The sequence below is a fragment of the Miscanthus floridulus genome, chromosome 17 (genome assembly GCF_019320115.1).
Source record: "Miscanthus floridulus cultivar M001 chromosome 17, ASM1932011v1, whole genome shotgun sequence".
NCBI classification, from domain to species: domain Eukaryota; kingdom Viridiplantae; phylum Streptophyta; class Magnoliopsida; order Poales; family Poaceae; genus Miscanthus; species Miscanthus floridulus.
Window position 1 is genome coordinate 9,561,896 of NC_089596.1, and position 25,061 is coordinate 9,586,956.

At 50.9% G+C, this 25,061-nt stretch overlaps 2 protein-coding genes and 1 pseudogene across 2 annotated transcripts; all 3 read right to left on the minus strand.

The window, feature by feature from the left end:
- Positions 1 to 5,053: 5,053 nt before the first annotated feature.
- LOC136515182 (uncharacterized) lies at positions 5,054 to 5,812 on the minus strand. Its single transcript, XM_066508852.1, has one exon. The coding sequence runs from the start codon at positions 5,810 to 5,812 to the stop codon at positions 5,054 to 5,056; it is 759 nt and encodes a 252-aa protein (XP_066364949.1).
- Positions 5,813 to 8,215: 2,403 nt separating this feature from the next.
- LOC136515183 (uncharacterized) lies at positions 8,216 to 9,748 on the minus strand (annotated as a pseudogene).
- Positions 9,749 to 22,905: 13,157 nt separating this feature from the next.
- Positions 22,906 to 24,051, minus strand: LOC136515184 (uncharacterized). Its single transcript, XM_066508853.1, has one exon. The coding sequence runs from the start codon at positions 24,049 to 24,051 to the stop codon at positions 22,906 to 22,908; it is 1,146 nt and encodes a 381-aa protein (XP_066364950.1).
- Between the last annotated feature and the right edge of the window lie 1,010 nt (positions 24,052 to 25,061).

Genomic DNA, 25,061 nt, shown 5'->3' on the forward strand with positions numbered 1-25,061 from the left:
GGCTGTACCTTGGTGCGCCCGATGCCTTGATTGGCGACGCTGACTCGCCTGATCCCTGGATCCGCGACTCCGACTCACTCGAACCCTCGACGCGCCCGACGCCCTGGTTGATGACTCCGTCTCGCCTAGTCCCTCGCCCACGACCAAATACCTGAGATCATGCTCCTGGAAACGATGGATCAAAAACTAGAAAGAGGAGTCTACGCCCACCAAGGTGAACACACTCACGCTCTCTGACAAACCGCCCAGCGATTCTGCCCAAATCTCTCAGGGGCTTAGGGGCTCCTGTCGAAACAAAAATTCCCCCACTGGCAACACAAAAAAACCCCTAGATGATTCTACCCGAATCGCCTTGGGGCTTAGGGGCTCCTATCGAGTTTATAAACCCGGGGTCCCTCATGACCTGCTTCCCAGCAAAAGCTCAGTCCAGCAGACGACGTTGCGAACGACGCGCAACTCCTGGGGCTGCCCAAAAACCTAACGACAGGCCAGAAGGGCGATCCAGTCTCTGACCGGAAGGCCTAGCCAAGAAGGAACGATGCTCGCTCGCCTCTGACTCTGGCCTGCCTCTCTGACCGGAAGGCCTTGCTTCCAACTCCGGCCTGCCTCTCCGACCAGAAGGCCTAGCTAAGGAGGAACGACACCCGCTTCCGACTCCAGCTTGCCTCTCCGACCGGAAGGCCTCGTTTCTAACTCTAGCCCGCCTCTCCGACCGGAAGGCCTAGCCCAGGAGGAACAACGCTCACTTCTGACTTCGATCGGTGTCTTCGACCGGGGATGCACCAAACCTCTGCTTACAGCTCTTCTTCGACTGAGGCAGTCTGAGCCGACTGGGGATGCCCGCTCGGTGAGAATCCAGGAAATGGACGGAGCAAGTAAGGAAGGACGCTCAAGTCAAAACGCAATACCAAGGACCGTACCTTGTACACCTACAGGACAGTATCGACAGGACATGTTAGAAGGGTGCCCTACAACCTTCTAGGCATGTCAGAACCCAAGCAGTGTTGTGGGCGCCGACGTTTGCCCTACAGTGTTGTGGGCGCCATCAATTCCCATACTAGGTGAACATGGTAAAACCCCCACATGCCTCTAGGCATCGACAATGTTGTGGGCGCCGTCATTTGCCATACATGGTGAATGCGGTAAAACCTCCCACATGCGTCCAACACAAACAGTATTGTGGGCGCCTACTATCATCTTGTACCCGATGGCGTGGACAACAAGACTTAGTAGCATACCTACTCTCTCTCTCTCTCACTTGTAAGGCCCTCCCCTTCATCTATAAAAGGGGATGCACTCTCTCTCAACAAAGAGGATCGATACACGAGAACTCCAAAAAAGAGGACTCGAACGATTCGAACAACCAACGATTGATTCAACCTCTGCTAGCTTTAGACACTCTAAAGCTACACAGAGCACACACTCGAATACTTAGCGCACATAGGAGCTCCCGTTACTCTCGGCCCTTTGGTCCGGAGTCCGACCGGACCTCTCGCACCCCCATCTTTCTCCCTCTCGTTTGTAACCCCACAACAAACTTCGAGCACCTGGACTCAGGAATAAAGTCACTGACCCACTCAAACTGGACGTAGGGCACGTTGCCTGAACTAGTATAAACCATATGTTATTGAGTGCTAGGCCACATCCGATCACAACGTACGGCAAAACAACAAATATTTACGTGTTGCTCACTTTCTACACCGACAAGATGATTTTCGAATGTTGCAATGGGATTTTTGGGTCGTTGCAACAGATGTTTTTGCGATGTTGCAGTACTACTGCTTTAGATGTTGCAGTACATAATTTTCGATGTCGTAGCACATAATTTTCGATGTTGCAGTACATGTTTTTCGATGTTGCAATATATGTTTTTTGATGTTGCAGTACATATTTTTCGTTGTTGTAGTACATATTTTTCGATGTTGCAGTGAATGTTTTTCAATGTTTCACTACATATATTTACGATGTTGCAGTATTTACAACCTAATGTTGCACTGCATAGTTTTTCCATATGTTTTGTAATGTTGCAGTTGAAGTGTTTTATGCTCTTTTGGAACATGACGCGGTGGGGGAACGAGGTGCGTTGGAGAAGGGGGGGGGGGTAGGAGCGCGGTGGGGAGCGGAGGACATGGGTTCCGTTCTATTTCGTTCCGTGCACGGGGGCGGGCCGGGTTCCGTAAGGGACCGACGTCCGAACGCACTCGCGCGTCGGACGTCCGGACGTTAGAATCACCGTTTTTTTCCTGCAAATTCATTCAAAAGGAGTTACTGATTCTTTATTTACTCTCTAATATATTTATTTACTCAGCAATTCTCTTGTTGAGTTTTCGGAGGAAAAAACAAAAAAGTTACTACTAACGTCTCATTCCATTCCTTCACGTGGCGTAAGGTCTATGCGTGCGCAGCGTAATGCCATCATCTCGAGTTCTCCTCATGTCTCCATTGTGAATTGTTTTTGAAAAATTGTCTTCTCCTGCGTGTGTGTGTGTGTGTGTGTTGAGAAGCCGTGTGTTTTTTTATAGAGATGCATGTATTGTAGTAAATAAATTCCCTAGCAGGCTAGGCCCAATTCTGCTGTGAATTAAACGTCGAGGCCCATCAACTATCCGTGCGCAGCGTAATGCCATCATCTCGAATTCTCCTCATGTCTCCATTGCTTGCCTTCTCCTGAATTGTTTTTGAAAAATTGTCTTCTCCTGAATGTGCGTGTGTGTGTTTTGAGAAGCCGTGTGTTTTTTTATAGAGATGTACGTATTGTAGTAAATAAATTTCCTAGCAGGCCAGGCCCAGTTCTGATGCGCCGAGGCCCATCAACTATTATGAATAGGAAATTATTAGGGGATTCCTTATGAGCCATTAAAAAAATCGTAATCCCCTGTGAGCCATTAAAAAAGTTCAGCGGACTTCAGCGCCGTTGCTCCAACTTTTTTTTGCCCTCTATGCCACTGCCGTCAGATTGGGCTCTAACGGTGTCAAACTGCAGGTATGAAAAGTCGAAAATACCCTTAAGTCTAAATATGTCATTAATTTTTTTGAGCATCGTAACGACTTCAAATAAAAAAACTCAAAACTAGAAAGTTGTAGATCTCATCGAGATTTATAATTTTTATATAAAAAATATCTTTTTTTAATACCGCAAAAAAGACATGATTTTTCTATAATCATATCACATCATAGTTGACTCGTCACTTTCTTTTCTTTTTATTATCCCCTCAAAGACTCACTACCAAATCAGACGTTCAAATAAACGCATGAACGTTCGTTCACCCTCTGTGTATACCAAATCAGTGGTAGATTTTTCATCATACCAAATAAAGTCATCACACGTCATTTATCACCGAAAGAATAGCCAGCCGAAAATGATAGTATATGCGACCAGGTGCTAAGTCTAGAGACTCGAACACGGAAGGCTAGGTTTAATTACAAGGAAAAATGGCTGATCTATTCCTCACCGTCATCTCTGATCCTTTAGAGACACGCCAGAATTCAAGCAGTCAGCTAATGCATTTACATCCTAATTAATATTTATTTGTTTGAGATGTTGGCCCCGTTCGCATGCCCTTATACCCGGTTTGATCCGCTTCTTTTTTCATCCGGAACAGTGTTTTCCTCTAACAAATTCCTCCAAATTCCTCCAGATTTCTCCAAACGAACGGGCCGTTTTTGTTTTCTTTTGAGTTGTATATGTAGTGCAGTTTGATGAGATCTGATGCCAGTTTTTGGATCAGATCATCTGAAATGATGAGGGATCTAGGACCGATGGCATCGATTTGATTTCAATTTGGTAGGCCGCCTGTACGTTTCGCTTTCTTCCTTCGTCTTCAATCACGATCGATGCGGTACGGTTTAAGCGATCGCTCTCATATACGGGTGTCAAGCAAGTCATACTACAGCTGCTACGCAGTTTCTTTTAATACCGCAAAAAAAGATAGGATTGGAACCTACGCAGGCAAAGCCCAACAGATTTCGAGTCTGTCTCCTTACTTAACCACTCGGACATATCGACTTAGCTATCGACACTCCCATAGTGACTTATATATTTTCTACGAATGAAGTTCACTTGTTAGATACTCATATTAGCGACATGGATGAATTGATATTGACTGATCGATGAGATTGGGTAACACTGCTTGCTAGTAATGAACAATCGAAGCGAACATCGGTGCTGACATGCTGTGCATGTTCGCTTTTGCAGTACTGTATGCTCACTATTGCACGGTTGCTTAACACAGTCAGTTCAACAGGTCGTTCCCGTTTGCCAGGGATAGCATAATTGCATGATCTCCACGATGAAGCTAGTGAATCACAGCAAGATTTTCACAGGAGCAGAGCCCAACTAACTTACACAAGTTGGACGAAGGGGGAAGGAATGATCGATCTTCAGCCGTCACAGCGCTAATGATAGGATTACACGTTGACTGAATAATCTGAACTCTCTGAAGAAGACAAAGCAAGCAACCAGGTCGGTCGTTCTCAATGGAAACGAGGTTTACCGTGAACACCACATGCTGACTGAACTAAAGCTGATGAATTATAAGTTTTTCTTTACAAAGCAATATCGAAACGATCATTACATGCGTGATACATGCGTCAGTACGTGCAAGTCTTCAGGAAGACAATTGCAAGAACAGATCATCATCAATTACAAGAGCAGAGAAGATCGTTAGGCAAACTTGTCAGTTACAAAAACTTGCGTGCAGCTTTAGTCAGCAAGCACACATACAGCAACTAGTAGTAGTAGCCGAAGCCCTATGCCCCAGTTAACACATGAGATAGGAAAGCTGGAACCTGAAGGGGATCATGCCCCTGAACTTGAAGAAGCCCGCTGCTGCATCCTGTTGCAGATGTGTACAACCAACTCGGAGCGTAGCTGCTGCAATGGCCGTACGTGGTCGTATCTCCGGCGGTGACTTCGGCGGCCAACACCGGACCACACGGTAGCTCGATGAATCGGCCGTCATGCTCCGGCTCCGGATCTGGCTTCGGCTCGTCTTGCAACATCTCCAGGATGTCCGTGTACTCGTAGACGTTGAAGTCTTCGATGTTGAAGTTGTCACCCCCGTGCCAGTGCTCCGACTCCGCGCCTGGGCCTGCTGCCTGCTGCCTGCTGCACGACAACCTCCTGCACGTCTTCTGGCCGATCGCAGTAGGCGGTTTCCTGGTGCACCTGCGGTTCTTGCTGCTGGATCGACTTGGCGGGCGGCGCCTCGGGGTGCTCACCGCCGCCGGCCTTCCTCTTCTTGGCCGTCTGCTTGGACGAGGCGTTCTTGCTGGAGGACGCCGATACCGGCGCCGACTTCCCTTTCGCGCGAGGCGAGCGGTAGACCTTGCAACGCACGTAGTTGCTGCTGTCGGCGGCGGCTTCGTCTTGTTTCTTGTCGGCGGCGACGATGTCGTATTCCACCATGCACCACCCCATCCTGTCGATCGATCGAGCGGAGGGCTCCGTCTTGCGGCCGTATGAGAAGGTGCAGAACGTGCCGCCTCCGGATCCCTGGACGTCCTTGCGCCTTATCTCCGAGTGCCAGCCCGTGCCGCCGCCGCCGGTGACCGCGCGCTGCCTGTGGCCGCTGGTGTCGCCTCGGGTGTTCTTGTATTTCTTGGCGTGGTAGAAGTACCAGATCCTGCTGTAGCCGTCATCTTCGGCACCGGTGCCCGGCACCGGCTCCAGGTCGGCGACGAGAACCTCGGGAACGGCATCACAGACATCGACGTGATGGACGAAGTGGACGTGGTCTCCGGCGCGGTCGCGGCGCAGGAGGGAGATGGAAGCCTTATTGTCGGTGGAGCGGCTATCGTCGTTGGAAGCCATGTCGCCGAGATGCAGCTGCTGGTGGATCGACGACGATCGACTGATCGGAGGAGGCGTGCGTGCGTGCGTGCGTGCGTGAAGGTGAAGAAAGCACGCGTTGGAGGCAGAGGTGGGAGGGAGCGGCGCTTCCGCTATATATAAAGCACACGTCGGAAGCTGAATCTTGCACGGATGGATGGATCGATTTTGGTTCCTTTGCCGCGATTTTTTTTTTCAACAAAAAGTAATCGGGTTGTTTTCGATCCCTATTCCATCTCCGACGACCGTGCCCGAACCCCAATCAAGGGCACTCGATCGCCTCCTGTCGTCATCTATTTCGATTCTTCGCGATCGTGCCTGATCACATATTTCATTAAGAAGAATAGAGTTTGTTACAGGAGACGGGCGTGATGGTAATTCGGGGTTACCGAGGGCCGACCGAAAGCGAGCACGAAGGCACACGAGGTTGTAATTACGTCATACAAATTTCGCGACCGTTGTTGCAGGGCTCAAATTGACGCCCCGAGGTGCTTGTAGCCCACCATGCACCAAGCGTCAGCTTCTTCCTAGATGGAGACCTCAAGACGCGCCGCCGAGGTTGACACTCCATTGAAGGTTCTCGCATTACGTTCTTTCCAAATGGACCAACCGATGAGGAAGAAGAGGGAGTCAAACCCACGGCGGAGCTGTTTTGGTAGCGCCTTCCTGCATCGCAGCCACCATGGGATAGCTGGTTCATCTTGAACAACGACGGTGTACTGCAGGTGTAGCTTCCTGAACCAGGCTTCCCATACCTCGCGACTGAAGGGGCATCCAAGAAGAATGTGGTTCATCGTTTCGGTGCCCTGGTCGCAGAAGATGCATGCATTCGAATCTTGCAGACCATGACGGAACCGTCTATCCGCTGTCCAGCATCTGCCATGCATGACCAGCCAAAAGAAGAATTTAACCTACGGTGGCGCCGATGTTTTCCATATGTGCTTAGCTCCAAGAGGCGATGATGATCCGATAAACGTAGCACCATATGTAGATGCAACAGAGTAGCACTGATCGGCGGTGAACCTCCAGGCAAAGGTGTCCGACTGCGCCGATAACTGCACCCCCTCCAATAGGTCGTACAGGTGGTCGAACTGGATCAGGACATGCATGGTTAGCGGCCCGGTGATGTGTCGGATCCATGCGTTGTTGTGTAGGGCCTCGGCAACGGTGGCCCTCCGCTTTCTCGCTTTCACCACAGCGAAAACAGCGGGAGCATCATCCTCAATGCTGCGGCTGTCAAGCCATTTGTCTGTCCAGAAGAATGTGGACTCTCTATTCCCAAGCATGAATACAGTGGCCGCTTGGAACACGGCAATAACTGCCCATTCCTTCGAAGCCAGGGCGGGTCGACGCTCTACTCATGCCTGCCACTCCCAGCGTACTCGTAGGGCGATCCCGGCACGTGGCATGTCAGAGACGCCGAGGCCACCGAGGTCCCTGGGGCGACACACAGTCTCCCATACCACCTTGCACTTTCCACCGGAGACTTTGTCTGAGCCACACTAGATGAAGGCGCGACGTAGCTTGTCAACCGACTCGATCGCCCAAGGCGACAAGCAGAGGACGATGGACATATGCGTCGGGATGGCAGACATAGTTGTTTTCATCAGAGCCATTCGTCCAGCAACATTGAGCATATTGCCCTTCCATTTCCACTACCGGACTCAGGCACTTTGCCGAGTGCCTGTGACACTCGGCAAATCCCCATATACACTCGGCAAAGCCTTTGCCGAGTGTAACCCTCGGCAAAGAGTACTCGGCAAAGCCGGTGACGGCAAAGGCCTCTTTGCCGAGTGTCTTTTGTCGGGCACTCGGCAAAGGCTTTGCTGAGTGCCCGTAAACCACTCAGCAAAGAAAAGTTGCCTGACGGCGCCAATTGACGGCGACGGTCGCTTTGCCGAGCGCCTGATGGAGGGCACTCGGCAAAGCCCACCCTCTTTGTCGAGTGTCAGTCCTACTACACTCGGCAAAGGTGGCCGCTTTGCTGAGTGCCTAATGGGTGGCACTCGGCAAAGGCAGGGAGGCTTTGCTGAGTGCCTTACTTGTGGCACTCGGCAAAGCCTCCTTGCCTTTGCCGAGTGCAATGGCCATAGCACTCGGCAAAGCCTCCCAGCTTTGCCGAGTGTCTTGGTGATTGCACTCGGCATAGCTGGGAAATTTGCTTTTTTCTGCATTTTTTTTTGTTTATTGCATCCACACATACATATATCACATATCACACAACAATCACATATATATCACACAGCCATCACATATAATCCATAACCATGACAAATATCATCACAAGTTGTCCACAAGTATCACATAGTCCACAAATATCATCCAAGTGCCGCCACAAGTGCCACTATTCACAAATAAGCATCGCAAGCACAAGTCCATCTACCTCTATTGTTGACGGCCACTCCACCGGTCCCACTGCGACGGAGGTGTGCCCTGAGCTAGAGGTGTGCCATGAACATCATTTGACGCCGCCGATTGCCCCTGCACAAAAGAGAAGTGATTGCATGTGTGAGACAAGATTTAAGGTAGGTTCTAAAAACTTGAAAAAAGCAACATATTAGTGTCAGTTCGAAATTTCGGCAGCACCTCCCCTGCATGGTGAGGTGTCCAAAACCTACAACAAAACAATGGTATGATGGCCGACAACCACATATGCATATTCACATATCATGGTGCATTTGTCTCAACATATCATTTGGATTCACATTCATATATCCATATCCACATTCATATTTAGATTTAAGGTAGAGAAACTCACAGGAGTGATAGCAGGATCATTTGGTGGAGTGAATATCATCGGTGGCGGAACATAGCCTGAGTAAGCTCCAAGACCTTGAATATACTGAAACATCTGCTCCATCCTCCGTTGATCCTCCTTAGCCCTCACCTCAGCCTCCTCCCATCGCCTCCTCTCTTCCGCCACCTTGGCCTACAATATTTCACCCTAATGTTACAACGCAAAGCAAAGGTATGCGAAAATTAATGAACGACGAATAAAATAGAAATAACCTTGAGTGCCTGCACTGTGTGCTGTGTATAGTCCGCCCATGTGCGTATGGCCGGGCTCGACCTCGTGCTCCTTGCTCGAATCTCAGAGAGAGACCTAGTACGGGTCGGGTCGATTGCGCCGTCATCAATCCAGTACCACCCGTGCTTCTTCCCTCCTCCTAACCTCATGACGACTTCTCCATCAAGGTCCTCGGAGGTGGGATCGTACTCTGGCCCATGGACCTCCCTTGCCATCGCTGTGTACTCAGTGAGGCGGGTGTGGACGGACGAGTTGCTGTACGCCTCAGGCGGGTCCTCTGGGTTGTAGTGGACATCGGACGTCGCCTTGCCCTTGTGGGCCATTGCCCACGCCTCGAACTGGGAGACGGGCACGTCACCATGTGACGCCGACTGCGAAAGAAACATCAGGATGATTAGAAATTTGCATAGTTGAGCTTTAGAATAAAGAAATGGATTCAGCGTACCCATTTAGCTACGTAGGCCGGAGGCAAAGGTTGCCTTGATGGTGTGGTGCACCAGGCATCATCAAACGCCGCTCCCGGCAAGCGTTGTGCATCTCCCTCCACTCGGGGCTGCACCACTTGTCCACCATTGCCTCCCAGCAGTCTTCGTGCCCAGTGCACCACCACGGAACCACCTACACGACATCAAGTATATGTAGATCAAATTAAGATTATTTAATCTTAGAAAAAATCAGTATTAATCTTATATATTTACCTTCATGTATTGTTCCTTGGTCAGCGTCTCCTTTCTTGCCTCTTTTTTTGTGACCTTCCTAAACTCGAAGGTCGCGTTGTATGTCACGACGGCCTGGAGGCGCGCCTCGTAGTGCATGTCACCCATGAGTTTGTGACAAGCTTTGTTAGCCGCTGCCCTCGCTGCCACCTCCCATCCCGGCTCGCATTTGAAGAAATCATGTATGTAGACGCAATGTATCCTATCATTATTTGAAGAATGTCCAATGAATGCAATGAATTGAGCAGTGTAGTGAGACAAAGACTTACCCATAGCTCCATAATCACCCGCTCTGCCTTGTGGCCGTAGATCCTGCCATCCTGATCATATGCATCTACGTAGACGGCGTAGTGGGCAAATGTCTAGGCCGGCTGCCGCACTCTAGCAAAGTCAACAAGGCCAGGGAAGTGTGTCTTGCACAAAAGACCAAGAATGCCATTGGGATGGCGTCCATGACCACCTGCACCCACAATCACGAAACACCTGCCCAAGTGATCAAGAAAAAATATTAGTTTCAACATAACAAATGAGAAAATAGTGACAGCATGTAATACTTACTTTGAACCACCCGGTCGAACCATCGGGCATCTCTCAAGAGGTATCGGTCGCTTCGGGAGTTGCAAGGGACCTCGATGATAGAGTTTAGCCATGCCAGAGGAAGAGGAGCCCCCTACCGCCGCACCACAGGAAGAGGAACCCCCCGCCGCCTCCTCAGCCTCGTCCTCCTCGTCCTCGTCCTCCTCCTCCTCCACCACCTCCTCCTCGTCCTCCACCGCCTCCTTGTGCTCCACGGGCACCTCCTCCTCCTCGTCCTCCACTGCCTCCTTGTGCTCCTCGGGCACCTCCTCCTCCTTGGACTCCTCCTCCTGCCTCTATGGCGGAGGAGCCTGACGACCCCTGCGTTTCCTTGGCGGTGGCGGAGGAGCTACCTCCTCCACCCTCTTGTATTTCGACTTTACTTTCCTTAAACTCCTTAAGAGACCCCTACCGCCTGGCATCTTTGTTCAATCACCTGCAATTACAAAGAGATACAAAATGAATAAAACATAATTAGAAAGAGATGTAAAATAAATAAGACGTATTGCAAAATGAACAAAACATAATTAGAAGGTAACATAATATTACATGTCTTAGAAATAATCATCATGATTGGTATTAGCTGGATCAAAAGTCTCATCATCACTATCATGCATGTCTACTTCCATGTTGATATCATGACCATCCAGAGGAGCAATGTTGTCATCACTGTCATTGCCTAATTCTAATCGCCAAAGTAATTCTAAGTCCTTCACATTTTGAACCTCATCCCCATCGTCCTCATCATCAACCCTTTCATTGTCTACTTCCATTCTGACTGGATCGGTTATGTCTATCACAAAGCTCCCTTGTAGCCCCTCTTCTTGAAAGAACTCTCCGTCATATGTGTTTGGGTCAAAGTTGTAATCTTCATTTTTTGGGACAGGTAGTTTACTGTGTGGCGATACACCTTTACGGTTGCCTCTGGCTCCTCATCCCTACGTCCTTCACCGAAGTGTGCTTCATGATAGTCACCTAACATGTCTCCTATCCCGCCATCAGCATCAAGATCCTCGATGCGTTGTCTTACGACCTCGTCTCTCCTATGTCCTTCACCATGGAGGGTCCACCGGGTATAGTCTGTCATAAATTCATACTTGCCAAGATGTTTACCCATGTCCACCTTTGTTTGTTTACGCCTGTTCTCACACTCGCTGCAGGGACACCAAACTTTATCTGTTTCTTTAGCCTCCCAAAATGTTGCTTCCAAGAAAGCATTGGTCTTCTTCATCCATTCATCAGTCCAGTCTCCATAACCCCTTTGGTCAGTGTACATCCACTCACGGTCATCCATCCTTTACCATATACGCAAGTAATATAAGAATCCATTGCATCTACACAAGGATCCTACTATCTAATAGGTGAAGATAGGTCCTAATCCCACCCGAGGATGCGTAGATGAGGTTAGTTTCCATGCTCTACTCCTATTCGAGACAGAATTTCGGCAACACCTCCCTGCTCTTCTCCAAATACATGTCCCTGTAGGGAGATTGTGTATCCGGAGAAAAACAGGGAGATGATGCCGAAACTCTGTCTCGGATCAGAGTAGACCATGAAAACTAACCCCATCTACGCATCCTCGGGCTGTCCAAAAAATATGGACAATTCGAAACACATACGGTTATAGATATGCAAAGATCTGCATACTTCCAACCGTATCCCTTTCGAACAGGAGACACCTAACTTGGTTATGTGATCTACGAACATGATACGGAAAGAGGGGTTATACCTTGGGTGGCGGTGGAGTCAGGCTAGCGGGGCCATGGCGGGTCGGTGCAGTGGTGAGGCAACGCGGTGCAGGCAGACCCGCAGTGGCGAGGAATACGATCGTGGTCGCCGAGGTACTCTGACGGGCTCTTCTCTGCAAAAAAAAAGAATATACGGGCTTAATTGAAAATTTTGACAGAACCTCCCCTACACGGTGAGGTTTCTAAAACATGCAAAAAAACGTACGACACGATGGCCGATAACCACATATGCATATGCATTGGATTCACATTCATATAAACATATATAATCACAACTACTGCTACTACCACCACCACCGGTCCTACTGCTCCTCCTCCACCTCCTCCTCCTCCTACATATATAATCACACAGTTTCATAATATTTGCTAGCGGAGAGTAGAAAACTCCACATGTTCACCACATAATTTGGTATAGAGTTCATGTCTTGCAAATATGAACTGTCATCAGACCCACAATACTGATCATATGTTACTAAAATCTTAAATTCACCACGCAGAGAAATTCCAGCAAAAAACAATAGTAGCTTAAATCATATGTATACATTGATCAGTCTGACGCAATTCAGCAAACCCATCAGTTTCAGCATAACCAGCATTCAGAACCATGCATTGCATATAGTTTCGATTCATATTATGCATATCGAGCATTCAAGCACCAGAAAGCATCGTTTCCAAAAGCATTCGATTCATATTATGCCATATGGAAAGGCCATCCAGTTGCTAAGACTACTAAGTACGTGCACTAGAAAGCCCTGTTCAGCAAAAACTACTGTATGTAGCTATCTACAGAGATTTCATCACTATCTCGGCAACATGAGCTGATTAGCTGATGCGCACACAAAAGAACTCAGTCTGACTGCAATTCAGCAAACCCATCAGTTTTAGTGCAACCAACATTCAGAACCATGCTTTGCATAGCAAAGGTCATGTCTACAAATTACAAAATAGATCAACTGCTTTAATGACAAAGCATATTCAGTGCTTGCAAACTAAACAAATCTAAAAATAATTCTTTGCATTCAAGCATCGTTTCTAAAAGCATTCGATTCACATTTAAGCTACTACGATTTTTTTACCTATGAATTACCGGGGCTGCAGAGGGCGGACGCCGTGCCGGAGATGGTCGCGAGGACGCTGGCCCCAGGTGGTGCTCGACCGAGCGCAGTCTCCTCTCCGGGTTGCGGCACGACGAGCGGATGGAGGAGATCGGCCGCGGGCGAGACGAGTCCAGGTGGCGGGAGTGGCTGGCGTGGGCGGGTGGGCGTGCGTGGGGTGGCGCGCAGGCGCGGCGTTGCGGGCGGGGTGGCGTGCGGGGCGGTGACGGGGGTGGCCGGCGGGCCAAACTTTGCCGGTGGAGGCAGCTTCGGGGCCGCGGCCGGCGGGCGAGCGCGCCGGGCGTGAGCACGGCGGGCGGGCACGAGCGGGGCAGCGCGGGAGAAGGCGCGGCGGCGCGAGGATGACGGGCAGGGCGGGGGGCGGCGCTGGCAGGGGCGGTGAGGGAGCGAGGGGAGGGGAGGTTGCAGAGGACGCGGTGAGGGAGCGAGTCTCGGCCGTGCCAGTTAAGTCTTGGGTCAGGCCTTTGCCGAGTGTCCGCGATCCAGCACTCGGCAAAGCCGAGATTTTTTTTAAAAAACATTAAAAATCTTTGCCGAGAGTCAAGCCGATAAGGCACTCGGCAAAGACTGTACTTTGCCGAGTGCGAACCCTAGGACACTCGGCAAAGGTATTTTTTTAAAAAAAAACTTTTCTATTTCCTTTCCCTTTTCCTTAACCGTTTTTCCAAATTTGTTCTAATACACTTTGAAAATACCTTGTCAAATTCACTCAACAATGCAAATTTGATGCTTCAGCGAAAAATAGACCAAGATTTCATGTAGTTATAGCTCAAATTCCATTTATATAATTGCAATTACAAATTAATAATTATCAAATGGATCCAAAAAATGGCTAAAATTTAACATGACACGATCTTTGATGTCTATTGGCTATACAAAAAGTTTCGGAGTCAAACCACAACTCGACCGTCACTTTCACTCCAAATCTTACCCGATCATTCTCAACAATCAAGAAACTTCTTCGGAGATGTTTCGGTTTGTAAGCAATGTACGTGACAACTTATGCGACACCTTCTCGATTTTTTACCACAACCTCCACATATGATATCATGACATCTTATCAAATTTTATGATTTTCGGACTTCCTTTGTTTTTTATAGAATTTAAAAACCATTCAACCACACGCTCGGGGTCGTGTTTCTGAAATAAGATGTTCGAAAACCCTTATAATCTTATAGATAAGGCCTCAAACTGGGTTGAATAACATGAATATCAATTTTATACTCATTTTTTCCAAATATTTGAATCACTTGCGGTTCAAATTTAACTTAATTCCAAAAATTGCTTGAAATTCAATTAATTAGTTAAATATAGCAAATAAATTCAAAAATACACCAAACTTAAGCATGGAGTACCACATGTGGTATGTGGAGAGGTGAAAAAATTTGAAGTGCAGGAGTCAAAAAAAATTATACTTTGCCAAGTGTCTGCTTTTGACACTCGGCAAAGAGCCTCTTTACCGAATGTTGCATTTGTACACTCGGCAAAGAGCTGACGGCGGCAGGCTGGTTTAACGGTGGGCCAAAATTTGCTGAGTGTGAGACGTTGACACTCGGCAAAGAAAGTCTTTGCCGAGTGGCATGTCTGAGCACACGGCAAAGAGGGCGTCTTTGACGAGTGCCAATCCTGAGCACTCGGCAAAGATCAGCTTTGCCGAGGGTCGTGTCGTTGTTGAGGGTTCGAGTTTGGGCACTCGGCAAAGACAGCCTATACCGAGTGCCCGAGATAAAAAAAAAACTCGACAAAGTTCTTGGCACTCGGCAAAGCTTGCGATTCCGGTAGTGTTCGGTATTCTTGCAGCGACTTTATCGATGAGAGGCTGCTCGTCCGATGTCTTGAGTCTCCGGACTGAAAGCGGCGCCCCCAGATAGCGACACGGGAGGTCTTCGATCTGGTAGGAGAGGATATCCCTAACTCTGGCAATATCGTTCTCCGAGCAGTGGAGCCGGGACGCTACACTCTTGTCGAGGTTGGAGAACAGGCTCGACGCTAAACAAAAAATGGTGAGCACTGCCTTGATGATCTGTAGGTCCCTCACATTAGGAACCACGAACAAAACTAGGACGTCAGCGTACAGACGGGTCCTGTTGCCAACACTGCCATGCAGAGGTGTTAGAAGCTGCTCCTGCTCTACCCATTTTAGGAAATGGTTAAGGACCTCCATGGTGAGCACAAATAACATCAGCGAGAGTGGGTCTCCTTGGCGAAGGGCGCGAGCATGGCAGATTCGCCTCCCCGGGCAGCCGTTGAGCAAAATCTTCGTGCTTGCAGTGGGCAAGATTATTGAAATCCAATCTCTCCATCGCTGGCCGAAACCCATGTGTTGGAGGACTTCTAGGAGGAATGGCCATGACACCGTGTCGAAAGCCTTTGCTATATCAATCTTGAGCAAGATTGTCGGCGACTTCTTTTCATGGATGGCTTTGCAAGCGATCTGCACATTCCTGAAGTTATCATGGATGCGACATCCTTTGATGAAAGCGCTCTGGTTGTGCAGATCGGGAGCATCCAGAACACCTGCTAGCCTGTTGGCCAAGCACTTGGTGATGAGCTTGCTGAAACTGTGTATGAGACTGGTAGGGCGATAGTCACGGATCTCCGCCGAATGTTCCTTTTTTTAGTAGTATCATGTAAGCATCATTCAGGTGATTGAAGCTACGGCAATCCAGCGACCAGAAAGCATTGAAGACGTTCATGACATCATCTTGATTGTCCCCCAGGCCTTCTTGTAGAATAGGCCGGTGAAACCGTCCGGTGCCAGAGCCTTGTCATTCGGCGGATTAGCGACTGACCGAACTTCCTCCTTGGGAACAATCTATTTCGATTCATTTCGTGCATTCCGTTCGATCGATTTCGAATCTTTTCCCGTGATTTCCAACAAACAGTTACTCCATCTCTAAGTCTGAACTGAAACCAATCGCAAGAACATAGGGCGCCCGCCTCGCGTTAGTTCTAGAATGGCGCGCCGGCCGCCATTCCATGGAATCCGTGCCCCAAGCAAGCAAGGACGCCCGCTGTTGTGACCTAGGGACCGGAGGCCGTAGGGAATGAGAGACGGAGGGCCTGGGCTTGGAACCCCGGCGATGAACGGAAGACGCCGTGCTCGGCGGCTGGCTGGAGACGTCAGGGAAGCAGCGACAATTAGGGTATCGTGAACAGTAACGCCCGAGGGCCCAAAGTGAGTTGAACTCAATCTCAGGCTACCCCTTCTATTATAATTGTTTAGTACTTATACAAAGAGGTATCCAACCGACTCAAACCTAATTTAATCAAATAACAAACTCTAAGGGATAAACCCCCTATTTTCTAGGACTTGTTAACTGACAGTCCAGCTAGGCCGGACTCCTAACCAACTGGCCGGCTAAAGCCGGACTCCTAGCCTACCTACGCCTATAGACCTTACCGGTCATAACATCTCTCCCCTCCTCGGGAAACAGCTTGTCCTCGAGCTGAAACGAAGGAAAAAGAGTGCGGAACTCCTCCACGGGTTCCCAAGTGGCCTCATCTTCGGGCATGTTCTCCCACTGAACCAACACATGCCACACACCGCGGCGCAACTGAGAACGAAGAACACGCGAAGGACGATGAAGTACCCTGCCATGACGGAGAGGAGGAAGAGGCGGTGTACTGGCGGGTGGGGTTCCTCGAAACGGCTTGAGAACCCCAACATGGAACACATCATGAATCCGAGCGCCCTCCGGAAGACGCAGGCGATAAGCCACTTCGCCAATGCGCTCAAGAACCTGAAATGGACCAGCAAACCAGTGGACTAAGCTTGCCACGGAAACCCTGGCAGCAAGGACTGTGCCGGCCGATGGAGAAGACGCAGGAGAACCCAATCATCAATGTCAAACTGAAGTGGTCGGTGGTGAGCATCATAATGCCTTTTGGCATACTCCTGAGCTTGCAGCAATCGATCCCGAACATCGGCTAGAAACTCGTCACGATCACTGAGCAGCTGGTCCACCCTGTCTGTCCTAGCCGTGCCAGCAGCATATGGCAACAGAGACGGTGGAGGGCGGCCATAGACCACCTGGAACGGCGTTGTCCGAAGTGAGGAGTGGAATGAAGTATTGTAACAATATTCGGCCCACGGAAGCCACTGAAGCCAAGAGCGAGGGCGGTCACCAGTTAGACATCGCAGATACATCGCGATTGTGCGATTGACCACTTCGGACTGTCCATCGGTTTGTGGGTGAAAAGCTGTACTCATCTTTAGCTTTACCCCAGCGAGCCGGAAGATATCGCGCCAAACATGCCCTGTAAACACTGGATCGCGATCACTAACAATGGATGCCGGAAAACCATGAAGTCTGACAATGCCCTCAAAGAACACTCCGGCGACAGACGCTGCTGTATATGGATGACTTAGTGGTAAAAAATGAGCCTGCTTTGAAAATCTGTCAACCACCGTTAAAATCACACTTTTCCCATGTACACGCGGAAGGCCTTCCACAAAATCCATGGAAATATCAGACCAAACTTGCGAGGGAACCTCCAACGGCTGAAGGAGACCAGCCGGGTGTAGATGGTCAGTTTTATTTCGCTGACACGTGAAACAAGAGCGCACAAAATCTCGGACAAGGCGACGGTCATGGTCGATCACGAACTCCTGGCGAAGGCGCTGCAGCGTCTTCTGTGCACCTTCATGACCAGCACCGTGCGCCAACTGGAGGAACAGCTGGGAGAACCGAGGACTTGGCTGGGACAAACACACGGTCGGCGCGCATGATCAGACCATCAGCCAGACGCCATGGCTCGCCCCGGTCGGTCACAATGGAGTCACGCAGCGCACGAAGGTCATCATCTAGCTGCAGTTCGCGGCGTAGGTCGTCAAATAACTGAAAGGAAGGCGCCGTGACTGCATGAAGCAGCAGATTGTCCCCCTCCCTCCGAGACAGCGCATCAGCCACGATATTGAGGGTGCCCGGCCGATATTCAATCGTGAAATCATACCCAAAGAGCTTACTCACCCACTGATGTTGGGGAACTGTAGAGAGCCGTTGATCCAACAAAAACTTCAACGCATAATGGTCTGTGCGGACAATGAACTGCCTGCCCCATAAATACGGTCCTCCAGTGCCGAACTGCCTGGACAAGGCCGATGAGCTCCCTCTCATATGCGGCTAACTTGTGATGCCGAGCTGCGAAGGGTCTACTGAAGAATGCCAAGGCACCTCCGCCTTGATGAAGTACTGCACCGAATCCAGAGCCGGAGGCATCACAATCGACAATGAATGATTTGTCCCAATCAGGAAGTTGAAGAACCGGTGCACTGGACAGGGCCTTCTTGAGGGCATTGAAAGCGTCGGTGGCTGCAGATGACCACAGAAAAGCCTCTTTCTTGAGCAGCGCTGTTAATGGTGCAGCCACCGAGCCGTAATCTTGAATGAACCGACGATAGTACCCGGCTAGGCCGAGAAACCCCCGAAGAGCACGGACATTGCCAGGCTGAGGCCAGGTAGCGACGGCTGCAACCTTCTCCTGATCCATTGCAACCCCATCCGCAGATATTACATGTCCCAGATAATGAACCGACGTCGTAGCAAAGTCGCATTTAGATCTTTTCAACCGCAGCTGATGGTCACGTAGGGCAGTGAAGACTGCGTTGAGGTGCTGCAGATGCGTGGACCAAGATGGACTATAGATCAAGATGTCGTCGAAAAACACAAGTACAAACTTACGCAGGAATGGCCGGAGCACTGTGTTCATGAGGCTTTGGAACGTTGCCGGTGCATTGGACAGCCCAAAGGGCATGACTAAGAACTCAAAGTGACCCTCATGAGTCCGAAAGGCCGTTTTCTCAATGTCATCAGTATGCATACGAATTTGATGGTACCCTGAACGCAAGTCCAGTTTGGAGAAAAACCGTGCCCCGTGGAGCTCATCCAGTAGTTCTTCAACCACCGGAATTGGGAATTTATCTTTAACAGTGAGCTTGTTCAAGGCGCGGTAATCGACACAGAACCTCCAAGAGCCGTCATGTTTCTTGACCAACAAAACCGGGGCAGAGAAAGCTGAAGTACTAGGACGGATCATCCCCAATTGCAGCATCTCGGCGCATTGTGACTCCAGTTCGTCCTTCTGTAGCTGTGGGTAGCGGTAAGGCCTCACAGCCACTGGTACCGCAGTGGGCACTAGATGAATGCGGTGATCACAGGCGCGAGCGGGGGGCAAGCCTTCAGGCGTGGCGAACAAATCGTCAAAGGAGGCGAGTAGCTTGTCCAGCAATGCTGTCCCGTTGGTACGGCTGGCGTCGTGAATAGCATGGAGGCGGCGAGTGGACTGTACGTCATCTCGGGTGGAGCCGATACCTCGCCAGAACACGCGCTGACCTGCCCTGGTGAACGCCATGCACAAGTCATCAAAGTCCCATAATATTGGTCCGAGGGTGCGCAAGAAGTTGACCCCGAGCACCATGTCCCAGCGGTCCAAATGGAATTGTATAGCAGTCAACTGAGAATATTTCTTCGGCAATTCTGTATGCCGACGTCGCGCGCGAGCCCCCGGCAGGCAACGTGGTCACCATTTGCGACCGTGACTCCGGCACCTGGGCATGGTTCAAAGAGGATGCCAACGCGCCGCGCGACGCTACTGCTGATGAATGTGTGAGTGGAGCCCGAATCCAGCAACGCCACACACTGTACGTTGCCCACCATGACATAAACCTGCATAGTATCTTCAGTCCTGATGCCTGCAATGGCTGATAATGATATGGTGGGTCTGTCTGCGCCGGCTGCTGATGGCTGTTCATCGTCATCGGACTGTGGCTCCTCCACCAGATAATCTGTGACTTCAAGGTAAAAGAGTCGCTGACACTTGTGTCCCTGCACATATGGTTCGTCACAGTTATAACACAAGCCCATCTTGCGGCGGTCTGCCATCTCTGTTGGTGTGAGCCGTTTGAAAGGCCGGCCTGGTGGGAACGCCGAGGCTAGGTGATGATGGCGGAGCGGGCCCTGTGGCCGGTAATGAGCTCTGTACAGCCGGAGCGCGCCGAGAATGTCGATTTGGTGGTGCTGGAAGAGCGAGGGCTGCTGACGCCTGGCGACGTTCATAAGCCCGAGCCAAACGCATGGCGCGGTGTAAATCCTGAGGGTCATGGAGCTCCACGTCGACCCTGATGTATTCCGGAAGTCCTCCGGTGAACAGCTGTGCTTGCTGCAGCGGCGCCAGATGCCCCGCGTGCGCCAAGCGTGCTTGGAAAGCGTCCATGTATGCCTCAACCGAGGACCCGAAAGGCAGGCGGGCGAGATCAGCAAGATGGTTGGTGGACAGCGCCGGTCCGAAGCGTTGGTGGCAGAGCAGACGAAAGTTGGTCCAGGATGGCCGGCCGGAGTCTCGTTCCAACACATAGTACCATTGCTGTGCGGATCCTGTCATGTGGAAGGAGGCTAGCCAAACCTTGTCCGCCTCACGTGTCAGCTGGCCGCGGAAGAATGACTCACAACGGTTTAACCATCCAAGCGGGTCTTCTTTGCCGTCGTAAGTGGGGAAGGACAGCTTATGGAATCTGGGCACGCCCTGGCTGTCTCCATGTTCCTCAGATGGATGGCGCGGTGCATGTACCATCGGAGCAGACGAGTAGATCGGCCCATGCATGATGGAGGACAGCGACGGTACCGGTGATGGAGATGCCGGAAAAGGGATGGACTGAATGGGCAGCCCCGTCGTAGCTGGCTGCGAGGTGCCGCGAGGCGGTGCGGTCGCCAGGAGTGGCGCCGTGGCCCCCGGCATTGACGGCGAGGGCAGGATCTCCGGCTGTGATGCAGACGCTGGCAAGCCCCCATACCCTGGCAGGCCATATTGTAGGAGCGGCGGGGCAGAGTACGGCAGACGTGGTGTCATTGAAGGGGCCGGCTGGCCTTCGACAGTCGCCAAGCGCAGAGACATCTCCGCCATCTGTCGCTGCATGCCTTGGAACATGTCTCCCATCTGCCGCTGCATGGCAGCCAAGGAGGCCAGGGAGTCCTCAAGAGTAGGCGGCGTGGGGGACGGTGGAGGGGCGCTCGTCTCGACGACAGCAGCGACCGACGATGCAGCGGTGGCGGCAGGAGCACCCGAGGAAGCCATGGTCTCTGATACCAAATTGTTGTGGCCTAGGGACCGGAGGCCGTAGGGGTGAGAGACGGAGGGCCTGGGCTTGGAACCCCGGCGATGAACGGAAGACGCCGTGCTCGGCGGCTGGCTGGAGACGTCAGGGAAGCAGCGACAATTAGGGTATCGTGAACAGTAACGCCCGAGGGCCCAAAGTGAGTTGAACTCAATCTCAGGCTACCCCTTCTATTATAATTGTTTAGTACTTATACAAAGAGGTATCCAACCGACTCAAACCTAATTTAATCAAATAACAAACTCTAAGGGATAAACCCCCTATTTTCTAGGACTTGTTAACTGACAGTCCAGCTAGGCCGGACTCCTAACCAACTGGCCGGCTAAACCGGACTCCTAGCCTGCCTACGCCTATAGACCTTACCGGTCATAACACCCGCCTCCCGTCAGTGTTGAACGTACGGAACGCCGCGCCGGGACGCCGTCGTCATGAACACGCTCGTCACCGGGCACTCGAGCCAGTGGTCCGCGCGCGCGCGCTTGGTGCTCGATCGGGGCGTTCCGGGCCACGCGCGCACTGGCTTGGTGAGCGCGGACTACGTTCGTGGCCAATGCACCGGTCAGGACGTTGCTCAAGTCAAGGCTTGCGCTGAGTTCAAAAGATGTATGCAAACAACAGAGGAATGGATCAACATGCTTGGTTAATGATAGCCATGTCCATGCTATAGTCAGACGACGAAAGCTAGTGAATCACAGCAAGATTTTCACAAATTGACTTACACAAGTTGGACGAAGGGGAAGGAATGATGTTCAGCTGTCACAGCACTAACTGCAGAATGCACGTTGACTGAATAATCTGAACTCTCAGAGAAGACAATGCAAGCAGCCTGGTCGATCGTTCTGAATGTCAAACGCAAGGTTTACCATTGAACACAACACATGCTGATTGAACTAAAGCTGACGAATTATTATAAGCTTGTTACAAAGCAATCGAAACGATCATTACATGCTTGAGTGCAAAGTCTTCAGGAAGGCAATTGCAAGAACAGATCATCGGTTACATCACATTACATTACGAACTCGATATTAAGGAACACTGCTAGAGATTATTAAGAGGATAAGAATTCTTTTGAAAACATGAAGAGTATAAGAATCTCTAACAGTATTTTTAAGAGGATAAGGCTATTTTTTTTTCTCCGGCAATTTCGCACAATGGTACTCCTTTTGGTCAGTGGCCACCAAAAAATTACTGTCTCCTTTCATATAGGAGATGTAAATTAAAGGGCACGGGGACAGGACGAGCAGGATGAGCATGTGGTGGTCTTCACCACATTAACAAACAGAAGCTGGACGAAGGGGAATGGATGATCTTCAGTCGTCACAACGCTAATGGTAGAATACACGATGACTGAAATATCTGAACTCTCAGAGAAGAAGACAAGCAACCAGGTGGGGATCGTTCTGAAGTCTGAACATGGCAAGCGCAGGGTTTAGTGTCGAACGCAACACATTCAGATTGAACTCACGCGCTGAATTATGTCTATTATTAGTACAGGCAATGGAAATGGCAATTACACGTACGCCGGTACGCGTCAGTGCAAAATCTTCAGGAAGGCAATTGCAAGAACAGATCATCGGTTACATTGCATTACATTACGAACTCGATATCTGTAAAGTTTACAAGCAGAGAAGATAGATGAACTTTGTCACCGTCTATCTTCTGATGCATACATGGTAAATCAATCTCTACAGCTAGGGAAAGCTACACTTTGATGCACAAAAATTCGCGTGCAGCTTTAACCGGAACACACGCAGCAGCCAGTTCTGCTAGCTAGCTCTGTCAACACGTCAAGTATGGAAGCTGGAGGGGATCAGATCCTTGAAGAAGGCTGCTGCATCCTGTGTACAACGTCGTCGGCGCGTAGCTGCTCCATGGTATGCTTGTTGCTGTTGTCATGCCACCGCTCCACTGGCCGTACATTGTCTCCGGGCCGAGCCCGAGCATATCGTCGACGGTGGCTTCCGCCACCACGGGCACCAACAGACCGCACGGCATCTGGATGAACTCGCCGCCATGCCCCGGCGGCGGCTCGACGATCGGCTGCTGCGGCTCACCTCGCAATAACCACTCCACGGTGAACTCTTCGTGCTCAGACTGTCGTTGCACGGCAGTCTCCGGCTCGGCGATTGGCTGCTGCAGTCCCTGCTCTGGCTCGTCTCGCAGCATGCTCTCGTCGACGTAGAAGTTTATGTCCTCGATGTTGAAGTTGAAGTTGAAGTCGCCGCCGTGCTCCGACTCCACGCCTTGTGGCTGATAGCAGGCGGCAGTATCCTGCTGCACCTGTTCTTGCTGCTGGATCGACTTGGCCGGCGGCGCCTCGGGGTGCTCACCGCCGCCGGCCTTCCTCTTCTTGGCCGTCTGCTTGGACGAGGACTTCTTGGTAAAGGAGGACGCCGATACCGGCGCCGACTTCCCTTTCGCGCGAGGCGAGCGGTAGACCTTGCAAAGCACGTAGTTGCTGCTGTCGGAGGCGGCTTCGTCTTGTTTCTTGTCGGCGGTGACGAAGTCGTATTCCACCATGCACCACCCCATCCTGTCGATCGATCGAGCGGAGGGCTCCGTCTTGCGGCCGTATGAGAAGGTGCAGAACGTGCCACCACCGGATCCCTGGACGTCCTTGCGCCTTATCTCCGAGTGCCAGCCCGTGCCGCCGCCGCCGGTGACCGCGCGCTGCCTGTGGCCGCTGGTGTCGCCTCGGGTGTTCTTGTATTTCTTGGCGTGGTAGAAGTACCAGATCCTGCTGTAGCCGTCATCTTCGGCACCGGTGCCCGGCACCGGCTCCAGGTCGGCGACGAGAACCTCGGGAACGGCATCACAGACATCGACGTGATGGACGAAGTGGACGTGGTCTCCGGCGCGGACGCGGCGCAGGAGGGAGATGGAAGCCTTATTGTCGGTGGAGCGGCTATCGTCGTTGGAAGCCATGTCGCCGAGATGCAGCTGCTGGTGGATCGACGACGATCGACTGATCGGAGGAGGCGTGCGTGCGTGCGTGCGTGCGTGAAGGTGAAGAAAGCACGCGTTGGAGGCAGAGGTGGGAGGGAGCGGCGCTTCCGCTATATATAAAGCACACGTCGGAAGCTGAATCTTGCACGGATGGATGGATCGATTTTGGTTCCTTTGCCGCGATTTGTTTTCAACAAAAACAAGTAATCGGGTTGTTTTCGATCCCTATTCCATCTCTGAACTGAAACCAACCGAACTGCGCCGCCATTCCGACGACCGTGCCCGAACCCCAATCAAGGGCACTCGATCGCCTCCTGTCGTCATCTATTTCGATTCCATTTCGTGCATTCCGTTCGATCGATTTCGAATCTTTTCCCGTGATTTCCAACAAACAGTTACTCCATCTCTAAGTCTGAACTGAAACCAATTGCAAGAACATAGGGCGCCTGTTGGTGTAATCCTGGTCACACTGATTGGGAACACCTGGAGCAGCGACGTGGCATGGAGCAGTTGGTCAAGCAAGGCGCCAAGACTCAGTTTGAATCAGGGTGCAGCGGGAGGCTAGCGGTGACCGCGCCCACGACACTGTAGTTACCTGCATAGTGTATTTTTAGTCATGTTCAGAGTGTGTTTAAGCAGTTGTTGCTTTTATAATCGTGTGCATTAGCTACGGTATAAGTAGCTGGGTCATTGAGGTGTCGAGTTATGCATTGTAAAAAACCCGGTTAGGTTCAGTGTGTTAAAAACCATTAAAAAGCGAAAAGGGGCGCTGTCACCCTGGCGCCATCGTGGCGGTTGCCCATCTGTTCTTCGTGTTCATCGATTTCTTTCATTCGATCCAGCCACATACAGTGCGTGATTGAGATCCGAGACTATCATCTGGTATCAGAGCCTTGATCACGCGCGGAGACACTCCAGATTAGGTCCATGTCGATCGTCGCCAGCGGCAGCGGCGGCGGGGATGGGGCGCGACATATATTTGAGGATCT

Coding starts and splice junctions, on each gene's coding strand:
- LOC136515182 (XM_066508852.1), bottom strand. CDS start 5,812: ATGGCTTCCAACGACGATAGCCGCTCCACCGACAATAAGGCTTCCATC.
- LOC136515184 (XM_066508853.1), bottom strand. CDS start 24,051: ATGGCTTCCAACGACGATAGCCGCTCCACCGACAATAAGGCTTCCATC.